This window comes from Myotis daubentonii, chromosome 10 (assembly GCF_963259705.1).
Source record: "Myotis daubentonii chromosome 10, mMyoDau2.1, whole genome shotgun sequence".
Taxonomy (NCBI): domain Eukaryota; kingdom Metazoa; phylum Chordata; class Mammalia; order Chiroptera; family Vespertilionidae; genus Myotis; species Myotis daubentonii.
Window position 1 is genome coordinate 61014747 of NC_081849.1, and position 14220 is coordinate 61028966.

Consider the following 14220-nt stretch of genomic DNA (forward strand, 5'->3'; position numbering starts at 1 on the left):
TGTAATTTCTGTAGGTCTCACTATTCTCTTTCCTGAGGGAAGAGATTGGAATGTGAGAGAGTTGATAAAACAGAAAGGAGAGAGATGGTACCCTCTTCTTTGTCATAATTACAGCCTCTTTTGGATGCTATTCGTAGCCACCTTGATTTGATGAGTGCCCACAGGTGCCAGCAGCACCTCATTTAATGCTCTCAACCATCTCGGATGGATGGCCACTATGAGAACTTTGGTTTTTACTCTGAGGGGAACTAGCAGCAGAGACTCTGCTCAAAGGTTTTTCCCTGTTAAGTATGAACCTCAGGGGAACAAGGAGATGGCAGACAGGGAGACCATTAGGAGGTTATTCTAGTCATCCAGGTGAGAAATGACGATGGCTGGGGCAGGGTGGTTACTGATGGCAACACTCACATGCCGAATGGATTTCGGAGGTGGAGCCAACAGGATTCACTGTGACAGGTCAGAGGAGAGAGGAAGTCCAGGGTGACTTCAGGTTTTTGGTCGGAGCAACTGGAAGAATGGACTTGGTTGCTCCGAGGAGGACTGTGGTGGAGCAGATTTTGTAGGGAAAAAGCAGGATTTGGTTTGGGGCATGTTAGACCTTCTGGCCAAGAGGAGATTTTGAGTAGGTTGGCATTGCAAATGGGAGTCCAGAGTTCAGGGAGAAGTTCAGGCAAGTGACATAGAATCAAGAGTCATGAGCACATATATGATATGGAAGGCCAAGGACTTGGGTGAGATAGGGTAGAAGTTAAATGTTGGTAGAGAAGAGGTATATGGACTGGCCTTGAAGTCCTCCCTGAGTGATTCACCCCCTCCCCCCTGGTGCTCAGACTTCCGGTGAAGAATGTGGTTTGGAGGAAAGCTGTTGGGAATAGGGCAGAAAGTGAGTCAATTCTGCCTTTTCCTGCTGCGTCCTTAGTGGCTTGTGGGATCTCAATGGGTAGGTAGTCAGAGTTTAAGATGAAGGGGAAAGGGTGGAATCATGGAAGATTAGGTCTGGAAGGGACCTGAGCGATCATTTAGTGACCCAAAGCTCTCCTTTCTCTTCTTTGTTCCCCCTTTGCTCCAAATTGTTGAAAATAGAACACTTTTCATAAATGCCACTGCAGTGATACAAACTGGATCTCTTGGTAGAGAAAGTATAATCAGTGAGACATGCCGGTGAATTACTGTGATATATCCGAAAGAGCCCCTCTCATTGGCAATCGAGAGCGATGGTTTCTAGTCTTCGCCCAGCAGCTAGCTTCCTGCTGCTGTGGGTTCGATCCCTGTTCAGGGCACATATAAGAACCAACCAATGAATGCATAACTAAGTGGAACAACAAATCTTCCTCTCTCTCTCTTCCAAATCAATGAATTAAAGATATAAATAAAATGAAGAGTCTGAATAAGACGGTCTTTAAGGATTTTTTTGTTAGCTCTGAGCTCTATATTCTTCTTTCAAGTATCTACAAAGGAGTTAGGGCTGCTGTGTCCGGCACAGCTCCCTGGCTACAGGTCACGTAATACTACACAGATGTAGACGGTTCCACATGGATAGTGGGCAAGAGGATATCCCTGAAAGGACGGTTCTTAAATGTGTTTGCACGCAAGAAATCCTGGAGCTTGCTCATTTCTTCCCTGTTTTATCAGGAGCTAGACTCACCTCTGCAGTTCAGATTTTTACATGTAGCACACACCTTTGAATTCTGAATCATATAGCAAATAGTCAAAGTAGAGAGCACAGTGCACCTTATAATGAGCTCCCATTCCAATGTCTCCTTTGCTCTGGGCTACTGTTTCTGGCTTGGGCACCTGCCTGCTGCCCTGTATACACTATGCAGCCTTTGCATCTCGGAAGGTGTCTCTGGAATCAACCTTGCTGCCCACCTGACCTTTCACATCTGTGTCCCTAGGTCTGCCCCACTGCATGCCCAACCTCTAGCAGTCCTTGACCACATTCGTGTCTAGCCCTGTTGTGCCCATTGACCGTCCAGAACTTCACCCACACTCTTGGGAGCTGCTGACGAGATGGAAGAACTTCATATTGTGGAAGCATGAAGGGAGTTTAGACTTCACCAGGCCTGTGTCTCCCAAGCTAGGTTACTGTTCCACAGACTGCTCATAGGGGGCTCACAAGACATATTCTTTGTTTGGAAATGGGTTAAACCAAGTTAAATAGACTTTACTATAGTAGGTGCACTGTGAGTCTCCAAGAATGGCCAAGAGTACAGAACACTTGGCTGGCTTTGTGAATTTTGGATCTCCCAGGACAGTATTCTCTGAAGGACAACTTTGGGAAACCTCTTTATCTACCAGCAAGTTGCTGGAAGGCAAAGTTCAAGGCCACATAGAGTTAGGGACAGAGCAAGACTGAGAGCTCAGGTCAAATACATCTAGAATGCATTGGGAACTCGTGTATTTCTTGTCTGTATGTGAAGATAGCAATCTTCATAATGATTTTCCCTTGAAAGAACGACTTTGAACATATATTTTAAATGAACTAAATGTCAAAAAATCCTGCTTGGATCTTTACCATCTAGCTTAAGGCTCTGCAGCCTAGCATTTGAGTATTCCTTCTCTCACACTTAAATGGAATGCTTTCATTTTTATACTCACAAGTGCTTATAGTCATGCATCAATACTTTATGTTTCTAGGAAAATAGGGAGCTCTTCAAGGCCAATCCTTCTCTGGACACCTGGAAGATTTATGTGGAATTCATTGATGACATTGTGGTGGAAGGCTTTTTTCAAGCTATAATGCATGACTTGGACTTCTTTCTGATGAATACGGACAAGCAGGTGAAACCTGCACCATTTTTTCAAGCACAAATGATCTTAATGCCCCCGGAGATTCTGTTTAAACCTTCTTTAGAAAGAGAGGCTGGGGATGGCTTCTATGACCTGGTGGAAGAAATGCTGTGCAATAGTTTCAGGATGTCTGCCCAGATGAAGCGAGTAGCAGCACACCTGGAAATAGCAAATTACCAGGTATCTTCTTTGTAGATGGGTGTTGGTTTTTACACTAATGACTTAAAAATAAGTTGGGGTAATGGGAAGCACAGGAAAGGAGAAGTTGGAAAAGGCAACGTCATTTTTTATTGTACCAACTACTCTCCCTTTGCAGAATTGCCTTGGCTAATGTTATGTTGCACGTAATTGATTGAGCAAGATTGGTTTTAATAAGTGCTCAGTTTTCCTCTCATTTAGAATGACATGGATAACATGTTAGGCCTGGCGGAGGTCAGGCAGGAGATAATGAACCGAGTGGCAGGCGTCATCAGCAAAGTCTTGGACTTCAGAAATTCCCTGGACACGTACGCCTACCTCTGGGTGGATGACCGGGCTGAGTTTATGAAGCATTTTCTCCTGTATGGCCAGACTGTGTCAGCCGAGGAATTGGATGCTCATGCAAATGAAGAGATCCCTGAACAACCACCAACCCTGGAACAATTCAGGGAACAGGCAAGGGAACCTTTCAGCTTTGAATGTGCTTCTTGGCATTTGATTGAGTTGTTAGAGTCATTTTTCTTTTCTAATTACAGATCGACGTGTATGAGGCTCTGTATGTTCAGATGAGCAAGTTTGATGACTTCCGAGTGTTTGATAGTTGGCTCAAGGTGGACATGAAACCTTTCAAAGTGAGCTTGCTGAACATCATTAAGAAATGGAGCTGGATGTTTCAGGAGCATCTTTTGAGATTTGTCATCGACAGGTAGCCTTTTGTGCTTTGGTATTTGGAATTATATCTTAACACCTGACGGTTTCCTAAAATTTTAAGAGCATTGAAACTGCCAGTTTTATAACAGAGCAAACAAGTAATGTTTAATTAGGTAAATAATGAAAATAACAGTCTGAAGTCTTACACTTTGAAATGTCTTCATGAGCTTAACTGGTGTTTGTGTGAGAATACATATATGTGCATCTGTGTTTAATAGTCTGAATGAGCTACAGGAATTTATAAAGGAGACAGATGGCGGGCTCCAGAGAGAATTAAGTGAAGGCGATCACGATGGCCTCATTGACATCATGGGGCACCTTCTGGCTGTGAGAAGCCGACAGAGAGCGACTGATGAACTCTTCGAGCCGCTGAAAGAAACCATCATGCTCTTGGAAACCTATGGCCAGAAGATGCCGGAGCAAGTCTACATTCAGCTCGAGGTAAGTGTGGTGGTAAAATAATCATCATCAGTCGAGCATCTCCTCTGGCCAAGTTCTTTACCTGTACTTTTCCTCATGACATCCTCATAATAACCTGTATTACAGAGATTCATGTTTTCATTTTACAGGTCAGGAATCTGAAGCTGAAAGGGACTTGATAACTTTTCCTAGGTCACACAGGTAGTAGAGCTGGCCACTACTCCCTCTTCACTGCTATGCTCTGCTGCCTTCATGTTAGAAGGGACTTAGGTAATAGAGAGCCTCTAAGTTCCTCTTTTGAGGACCATGTTAGCCATCAGTTTCACACATGACACATATTCCAGCTCTCTTTCATTTAAAACTCTCAGTTGAGAAGTGCCCCAGACTTTGGAAAAGTGTCATGGACTCATTAATAAAATAAAGAAAGCCCAGCTTGGATGGAGACGTCACTGTGTTTCCAAAACAGGATTTCGCTGTCATCCTCCCGTTTCCATGCTCCGCAGAGACCTGGTGCCAAATGATGAACACAGTCTTTTTAGTTGTAACCGAACCTGTGAATAAAGATCTCACAGTGGAGGCCAGTAGTTCAGTTGGTTAGTATATCATCCCAATAGGCCAAGGTTGCGGGTTCCATCCCCGATCAGGGCACATACAAGAACTAACCAATGAATGCATAAATGAGTGGAACAACAAATTGATGTCTCCCCCTCCCCCTCCCCTCCCCCACCCCTCCCCCTCCCCTCCCCCTCCCCCTCTCACTCTCCCTCTCTTTCTCAAAGAAAGTGGGCTACACTTTTAGATATGTGTGCACTTCTGTGTCAGTAATTCAGGCTGGTCAGGAGGAAATACAAGATTGGTAGGCAGAACAAGTTGCACTCAGAGTTTAGCAGTGCCCCAATTTTATTTTAATTAAAGCAACTTGCAGATTATAAAGCAATTGAAGTCAAAGAGCATGTCTTGTCTTTGTTACACTCCTGCACCACACAGATACAATTGATACCTAGCACAGTGTACCCTCCATAATTGGTGGTCACTGGTTCATTCATCAAACATTTACCCAGGGTTACAAAATCGTCTTTGGAACCTCGGATTTGTGCCCTCAGCTGCACAAATAAAGTCCCATTACTATGGGTGATTCTGTCTGACAAAACAAGTTCCGTGTCCCAGGAGATGACCCAGAGAAATAATGCTTTGTTAGTCTGGACTCAAGGAATGCTTCTCAACCACAATTAGGCACGTTGGCTCTTCACAGAAAAGAACTTTCCTGCTATCCTCTGCTCTGAAGCCAGGGAGGGCACAGTTGAGTTGCTACCTGAACTATTTATTGCTTCTTTTGTCCTACACCCAGTAGGAATTAACCTTCCTTTTACTTTAAAAACCCTAGTAATTGAAAATTAACCTAACCTAAATGCCCAAACTCTCCATCAAGACGGTACACACAGAGTCTCAGGAGCTGGAGGAAAGTGGAGGGTGAGGTTGAGTCACATTTTTATTGCTGCCCTGCCAGATCCAAAGCATTTAAAAAATATATTTTTCTTGATTTCAGAGAGGAAGGGAGAGGGAGAGAGAGATTCATGGATTGGCTTCCTCCTGCATGCCCCTTACTGGGGATGGAGCCCATCACCAGTGCATGTGCCCTGACTGGGAGTCAAACAGTGACCTCCTGGTTCATATGCTCAACCCTTGAGTCATGCCAGCATGTGTCTTTACCTGTTAAATTGTTAAACATGGCTCCATTTCTAGTTGTTAGAGATCAGCAAAGTCATTTCCAGAGCACTTTAATTTTATTCCCTCAACAGCAAAACAGTTTTAAAATTTGCATTTACTTTAACAAGATTTTCATTTATTCTGAGATAAATCTTACACCAAGGGACAACGCAGACTTGTGCCGGGAAGATACGGAACCTGGGTGCCCATGAGTCAAGTCTGAACAGGAGTCTGGCTCTGAGCCTTTCAGTTACTTTCATCTTTTTTAAGATACACTCCTCTTATTCCAGAATGAAATGGTGTTATGGGTTAGTGTCGGGATTAGAATTATTTAACCCTGTGAGGTTGATTTGTTTTAGGCATTGAGGTCATCTCCCGTTTGCCACCTGTGTTTTTGTAGGAATTACCAGAAAGATGGGAAACCACCAAAAAGATTGCAGCAACGGTCCGACACGAAGTTTCACCTCTCCAGAATGCGGAAGTCACGCTTATAAGGAAAAAATGTATTTTGTTTGATGTAAGTGAGCTGCCAAGTTTTTTTTTTTAAAGAGAGGTTTTTGCAAGGATTATTGAGGCTGTTTGACATTCACTTTCTTCTTTTCCTGCCCTGATCAGGGGAAGCAGGCCGAGTTCAGAGAGAGATTCAAACTCTACGCTCCTTTCGGTTTTCATGCAGAAAATCCATACGCTGTGCTTGACAAGGTAATGCTGGTCTCCCTTACCTTACGTGTGTTACAGTAGTTGCTTTAGAAAATAAATGTAGACACCGAGCTACTGCTCTATTTTGCCTTAGTTTTGCAGTTAGTTATAGGAGTTGAGAATTAACTATTTAAAAGTTTGCCCCAAGTAAATTATATTGCTTTAACTCATGTCTCTCAAAGCCACTATCATCAAAGTAATCATACTAGTGAAAGTAAGCACTTATGTATACATGTCAGGAACTTTGCTAAGCATATTACATTGTTTTTGTCAGTTCTTGCCATTTCCCTCTGATGGGGCTTCCATTATGATTAGCGGATATTTGGTCCAGTTCAAAACATCCAGAAGACATTTGGTCCAGACAAAAAGGTCCTTAAAATCTGGCCCTGGCCTGGATGTACACAGTTAATACAAATCCTGCTCTTCTGCAAGATTCGAACCCTGACCCTTCTACCTGACCCCATGTGCCTGGGGCAGCTTGGCTACCAAGGCAAGGAGCGTTATCCAGGGCTGTGTAGCCACAGCACAATTATTGGACCTACAAATCATGACAGTACTTTTTAATGTATTCATCCTGCAAACCAAAAGTATAAATAAACATTATTGGCCCTGTGGATCCAGGGCCACTTCCTAAGGAACATTTTCTAAGGTGGATGGTTTTGACAGAACCAAATATCAAGGACCCTTTGGCGCAAACCAAATGTCCTGCAAGGTCTATTATTCTCTTATTTTCAGATAAAAAAAAAAAGTATAATTAACTTGTTGGAGATTACATAGTTAAGTAAGTGATACAACTCGTATTAAAATTCTAGCTAATTTTTTTTAAAAAAATCAAATTTTAGTTATTACACTATTTCCCATGTGAATTTTGCCAGTAAATAACTCCCTAATTTATAATGAACTGCTTTATTATGGTTGACTAAAGAATGAATAAAATGGGTCAATAATCCAAAATGGTGAGTTATTCATCTGAGGCTTGAAAACATGTTTTAAACTTTTATTAGAAAAATATTATCTTTTGATTCTCTACAGATTTTTTTTAAGTTTTTTATTGTTTTAAGTATTACATGAGTCTCCGTTTCCCCCCATTGACCTCTCCCTAGCCACCCCCGCCCCCCAGCACATGCCCTCACCCCCCTACTGTCTGTGTCCATTGCTTATGCTCATGTGCATGCATACAAGTTCTTTGGTTGATCCCTTACCCCCCAACCCCCTGCCTTCCATAGGTGACAGTCTGTTTGATGTTTCTGTGACTCTGATTCTATTTTTGTTCATCAGTTTATGTTGTTCATTATATTCCATAAATGAGTGAGATCATGTGATATTTATCTTTCTCTGACTGGCTTATTTTGCTTAGCATAATGCTCTCCAGGTCCATCCATGCTGTTGCAAATGGTAATAATGCCTTCTTTTTTATAGCGGCATAGTATTCTGTTGTGTAGATGTACCACAGTTTTCTTATCCACTTATCTGCTGATGGACACTTAGGCTGTTTCCAGATCTTAGCTATGGTGAATTGTGTCGCTATGAACGTAGGGGTGCATGTATCCTTTCTGATTGGCATTTCTGTTTTCTTGGGAGATATTCCTAGAAATGGGATTACTGGGTCAAATGGAAGTTCCATTTTTAATTTTTTGAGGAAGACACCATCTCTACAAATGCTTAATCACATAGCTAAAATGAGAAGGTGACTTTGTGACATTTAGGGTTAGGATCTGGGCAGCTTTCTTTTTTTAAAATTTTTTAATTGATTGATTTTAAAGAGAGAGACAGAGACACAGAGAGAGACAACAGTTTGTTTTCCCACTTGTTTATGCATTCATTGGTTGATTCTTGTATGTGCCCTGACAGGGGAATTGAACCCACAACCTTTGTGTGTTCGATTGATGACACTCTCACCAACTGAGCTGCCGGCCAGGGCAGGAGCTGGGCACCTTTCCGAGTCCTTCCTCTCGGCTGCCATTCTGATTCCACTCCATTTACTCCTGAGACTGGTGGGAAACTTGCAGCTCACAGCTGTTACTGCTCTCTCCAAACTTTGGGTTGAATTTCATTTTAACTGCTTTAAACACAGTCAGAAAACACCATTCTGTAGCATAAGGTCTTCTCTTTCACTTGGCTGAAGAAAAGTGGTTAATGTAGTTGCTGAATATGTTCATAGAGTTGTGGGTTTTGAAACAGTTCTATCTAAATTTCAGGTGGTTTGCGCAGATTGTGGATGGGGAGACATTTTTATTTGACTAACCAATGTGCTGTGTGTAAACACTACAGTTATTTATTGCAGCCTACCATTTGCAGGCTATACTGTAACAGCATGTAGTTACATACCTAAATGTCAGAGATATTTAACCTTGTACCTACAGAATGTGTCGAGGGCTATTTTGAATAAGTAGGGCTGGGTTATGTTTACCTTGAAGTCATTTCTTGGGTGTTTGTTCAGTGTTCACAGCTAACGATTATCTAACTGGATTCAGCCAAAGGTGTGTGTGTGCTTTGTTCTGGGCTGGTTGGTAGACCCTAGTATTGAAGGCACCTCACCCTGCCAGAAGTCCTTAGGTATTCATTCAGTATTCATTCATCAGTCAAGCTCTTGGAAGACATTCTTAACCCATTGAAGGACAACAAGAACTCTACGCAATACATTTCACACAGGAGAAGCAAAAATTGCCAGTTGCATTAATGCTAATGGTGAAATACAGAAAAAGCCCCATACGTCCATCAGAAGTAGAATAAATTAAATCAGGGAAATATTAAATACAAATTTGGTGGTTATGCTTGTAGTGGGAACAAGAGGGATAAAATTGATAAGGCCATTACATGTTATTAGGAACATAGTATTTCCTAAGCTGAAGGGTATATATGCTCACATGCACACCCTTTTACGTGTATGGCATTTTTCATTATAAAACTAAGAGACTTGCGGTGCTTGTTTCTAAAGGTATAACTTTACACATGAAGTATATAACGTGTGTAATGAAAGAATATTAGGGTACTGATACTCTTATTTACATAGGAGGAACGTAAGAGACAGAGTTGAAAGTTGACGAACCACAAAAGGATTAAGCATGGGCATTTAAAATTTAAAAAGTACGTCCAAAGAACGGAAGCAATGTAATTGTTGCATATTGAGAGGAGGGTGGGCGAAACTATGAAGTGGGATTTAACAAAGTTAAACCCTGCTTTGCAAAGCCTGTACCTGAGTGTACTGTGAAAATTGGAGCAATTGGGAAGGAGCAGCTTGTGACAGAACTGGGAGTTCGTGCACCCAGAAGACCCGGGGAGTGAACCTGGCTTTCCAGCTTTTCCCGCATTGCAAGCTCTTCCGCACTCCTTGTACTTTTACTGTACACATTTGCCCCTCCACTAATGAAAATGAAAATTAAGAGTTGGCTTATTAAGACAGAAAAAAGTGAATCAGCTTACATTTGGTATAAAACACAAACTATTCTACACAGACGGGAGGGTAGGTGCCCTTGGTGAACATAGCCATACAGTGAAATTTCTCCTACTGTGTTGTGGTTTTATTTCACAAATTCTCTTCGGTACATTTGGTACTATTGCTAATCTCTAGGACATTTTTTTCTACCCGAAAGTTGTTTTTTAAAAAAGTGATTTATTCTTAAGTGGAAGCCACTAGAGCCTCATCTTTTGCTGCTCAGCAGAGTCCCCAGCTGTACAATGACAAAAAATCAAGAGGAGCCCTGGCCGGTTTGGCTCAGTGGATACAGCGTCGACCTGCGGACTGAGGGGTCCCAGGTTCGATTCCAGTCAAGGGCATGTATCTTGGTTGCGGGTATATCCCCAGTAGGAGCTGTGCAGCTCTCTATCCCTCTCCCTTCCTCTCTGTAAAAAATCAATAAAATATATTTTTAAAAAAATCAAGAGGAAAAATGGTATCTATAGATACCTGATGCCAGAGCAGATTTTGCTGAAATCTGTAGGGAGACTGTTGATAAGGCTATTGTGTTTATTAATAGTCTGCTCTCACCTTTGGAGTCGCTGTGACTTCGCTCTTCTAAAGCCTCGTACTTTACCACTGATTGTACTGCAGATCTTTTTAAAAATTGAGGTTGTTAATATTGTCGTCACCAGAGCCATAGAACTGTGCAGGGTTCTCTTCTCTACAGCATTTCGTTGGATGTTAAGGGTGTTCGTGTGCGTGTGTGTTTTCTCCGTAGGCAAACCAAGAGCTTGAGGCATTAGAAGAAGAAATGTTACAGATGCAAGAATCGACGCGTCTTTTTGAAGTGGTTCTCCCAGAGTACAAGCCCATGAAGCAGTGTCGCAAGGAAATAAAACTGCTCAAGGGACTCTGGGATGTCATTGCGTACATTAAAGTAAGGCGCTGCCTGTTGAAAGCATGCCTCTTCTTTCTTTTCGTAGTTCTTTTGTATAAATATGCAACCTTTTGAGTCTATATCATTGTACTTGGGTTTTATGTCTTGTAATATGTAGAGATTATATTACCCCCAGAATTAGAGTTCATACATCTGTGTTAGGAGAAGATCCTTCTCTGAATATCAGTTGTTTGTTTTTAGTTCTGAAGGAATGTGTGTAAGGAGTTGATGGCATCAAGTCCTTTGGGGGGGGGGATTATGTAGGATAAAAATTAATATATCAATACATATTACACGTATATGGTAACCTGTTCATACGAACTCATGTGTATGCCCATGCTTATGCTTATGTGTATGTGCACATATAAATCAACCCAACTAAAAACAAAGTTAATTTGTATATGGTTAATTAAGTTACAAACTTAAATGTAAAAATAAATTCTAGGGAACTAGGCATATTGTAACATGCATTATACATAATTCTCCTTGAAGTTAGTTGGAAACCATAAAGAAATATATCTGCAAAACATAGGATATAGTCAAGAATTTAATGAAAGTTTTATCTATTTTATTTTGAAATATATTTTCATTCATTTCAGAGAGGAAGGGAGAGGGAGAGAGAGATAGAAACATCAATGATGAGAGAGAATCATTGATCGGTTGCCTCCTGAACACCCCACACTGGGATGGAGCCGGAAACCCAGGTATATGCCCTGACCGGGAATTGAACCGTGACCTCCTGGTTCATAGGTCAAAGCTCAACCACTGAGCCAGGCTGGCTGGGCTTAATGGAAGTTTTATTTATAATGGACTGTGATTCTTATGAAAGCTGATTTTATGTTATATGTAGAATAATAGAAACCTGGTATGTTTAATGGTCATATACTTACCCAGTTCATTCAGACGACTCAGGATGAAATGATCATGATGGTGTGTGCATGGAATTTGTCATTGCTCCTAGAAATTAATATATCATAATGTTTTAGCTTTAAGTTTGACATGTTATGACAACTGTTTTATTTTGGTGGTAGGAAGTTGTGACAAGTGCGGTTAACACTTAAATAATTGACTTCCACGGGATGGTGGAGGCACTGTGTAAGTCAGTTTATATATTTTGCTGTGGAGACTTGCTTTCACCAAATGTTGTTGACACTTTTATCTGCTCATGCGTTTTCAGAGAAGCATTGATAATTGGACCAAAACCCAGTGGAGGCAGATTAATGTGGAACAGATGGATGTAGAACTCAGAAGGTTTGCCAAGGCAAGTTCCATAACTGTCGGGTATGACGATTTATCTTCCTCTGCACCACCTCCTTCCATCTTCCCTGACCGGGTAGCTGGTGTGCTGGGCTGCGTGTCCTTATTTACTTCACACAGGATGATCGGAGGCAGTATTTTCCCCTCTCAGCCAGTTGCACTTTTAATCAAGCCTGCCTGTCTGAGAACGAGTGGAAAAAACATATTAGGGCTAATGAAGTTATGAGTAGCCACTGTAATCATGCATTTCCTAAAACCGTCTAGACTGGAGAGTGTTAAGATGAAGAGTACTAGGGCTCAGAGGTTAGGCTTAGAAAAGCGTTTGAATTCTTTTCTTGGCAACCATGAGCACTTGGTATCTTTAAAAAAAAATGCCTTTTGGTTCTAGAACTCGGGGTGACTGATTGGAGTGTGCCTCTTGGGGATCTATGTGGGACACTCTGATCTCTGTAGAATGGGTTACTCCAGCATCCCGAGGGGGCTCCCTGTATACAGGACTGAGCTTTGAATTTAGTGTTTTGATATCCAGTCCCCATAGCCATGTGCCCCCTGGAGAGAGGAGAACCTCTTTGGATAAAGCCAACATGCACAGCAGGGAAAGGCAGTTAAAAGTGGCAAGGGTGTTCTCCCCCCGCCCCCCCCCCCCCCGGGACGTCCTCGCCTTGACTCAGCCCTGTGCTCAGCTCCTACCAGCGCTTCCCAGGTTTTCTCCCGGATTAGCCTGGTCCCAAGGACCCTACCTGAACCGCCCCATCACTTTTTGAATGTCATGGCATCCCTCTGTTATTGTGCTCACTCCCTGTATCCTCCGCTGCCATGTCACTCACTTCAGAGTGACAGCGTAACCTCCACTCACAGCTGAAGCTCCTTTATTTTCTTTTAAAGTGGCATTTCCCTTTTTTTCACACTGAGATGTTGTTTTGTTTTTTAAAAAATATATATATTATTGATTTTTTACAGAGAGGAAGGGAGAGGGATAGAGAGTTAGGAACATCCATGAGAGAAACATCGATCAGCCGCCTCCTGCACACTCCCCAGTGGGGATGTGCCCACAACCAAGGTACATGCCCTTGACCGGAATCGAACCTGAGACCCTTGAGTCCGCAGGCCGACGCTCTATCCACTGAGTCAAACCAGGCCAGGGCCTGAGATAGTTTTTTGACAGGTTTTCTCATTCACAATTGTGAATGTTGTTCCATGGGCCAAGCAGACAGCCAAGTCAAGGGCCCTATTCGACACATCTTCAAGTCATGAAATAGGTGAGGTCCAAGGAACCAAGCCTCAAAGGGACTAACATTTCCAGGCTACCGTTCAAACAAGCCAGATCTTTGGAGGAAGGTCTTGGCAATCTAGATAAGTCTCATTGTTCCGATGATTTGTGTTTCTAGAGGAAATACTCTTCGTTGCACATATCCTGTAAACACCAGTTCCCTGCATTCAGTGTCCCACGGGCCATTTACTTAGAACTTGTGAGTAAGAAACCAGTGTGTCCAGGGGCTGGTACGTAGTGGACTTGTGGTCCACTATATGAATGAGTGGATCCTTTTATGTTTCTCTGGGATTAGTCATTAGCCTAGGGTAGTGGTCGGCAAACCGCGGCTCGCGAGCCTCTTGCGGCTCTTTGGCCCCTTGAGTGTGGCTCTTCCACAAAATACCACGTGCAGGCGTGCACGTACAGTGCGATTGAAACTTCGTGGCCCATGCGCAGAAGTCGGTATTTTGTGGAAGAGCCACACTCAAGGGGCCAAAGAGCCACATGTGGCTTGGAGCCACAGTTTGCCAACAACTGGCCTAGGGGCTTAAATGCTTTTACTCTCTTTCCTAATCCCAGGAAATATACATTTATTCTTTCAATGAAGGCAGACTATAAAACGTATTATTAAATCTGGGGACTTCTTGTTGTTGTTGTTGCTTTTCTTTAGGAAATCTGGTCACTAGACAAGGAAGTCCGAGTCTGGGATGCATACACCGGCCTGGAAGGCATGGTGAAGGACATGGCAACCTCCCTGAGAGCCGTCACGGAGTTACAGAGCCCCGCCCTCCGAGACAGGCACTGGCACCAGCTCATGAAGGCCATTGGGGTCAGTTTCCCGAGTCTCGT

General features: G+C 42.6%; 1 protein-coding gene across 1 annotated transcript in view; it reads left to right on the top strand.

Moving 5' to 3' along the window:
- DNAH11 (dynein axonemal heavy chain 11) overlaps positions 1 to 14220 on the top strand; it is a 206544-nt gene that overhangs the window by 25542 nt on the left and 166782 nt on the right. Inside the window, exons 15-23 of the mRNA XM_059712528.1 lie at positions 2638 to 2970; positions 3190 to 3444; positions 3525 to 3694; positions 3918 to 4140; positions 6227 to 6343; positions 6442 to 6528; positions 10704 to 10862; positions 12040 to 12123; positions 14042 to 14200. Of these exons, the coding sequence (XP_059568511.1) occupies positions 2638 to 2970; positions 3190 to 3444; positions 3525 to 3694; positions 3918 to 4140; positions 6227 to 6343; positions 6442 to 6528; positions 10704 to 10862; positions 12040 to 12123; positions 14042 to 14200 (1587 nt within the window). The remainder of the gene's footprint in view (positions 1 to 2637; positions 2971 to 3189; positions 3445 to 3524; positions 3695 to 3917; positions 4141 to 6226; positions 6344 to 6441; positions 6529 to 10703; positions 10863 to 12039; positions 12124 to 14041; positions 14201 to 14220) is intronic.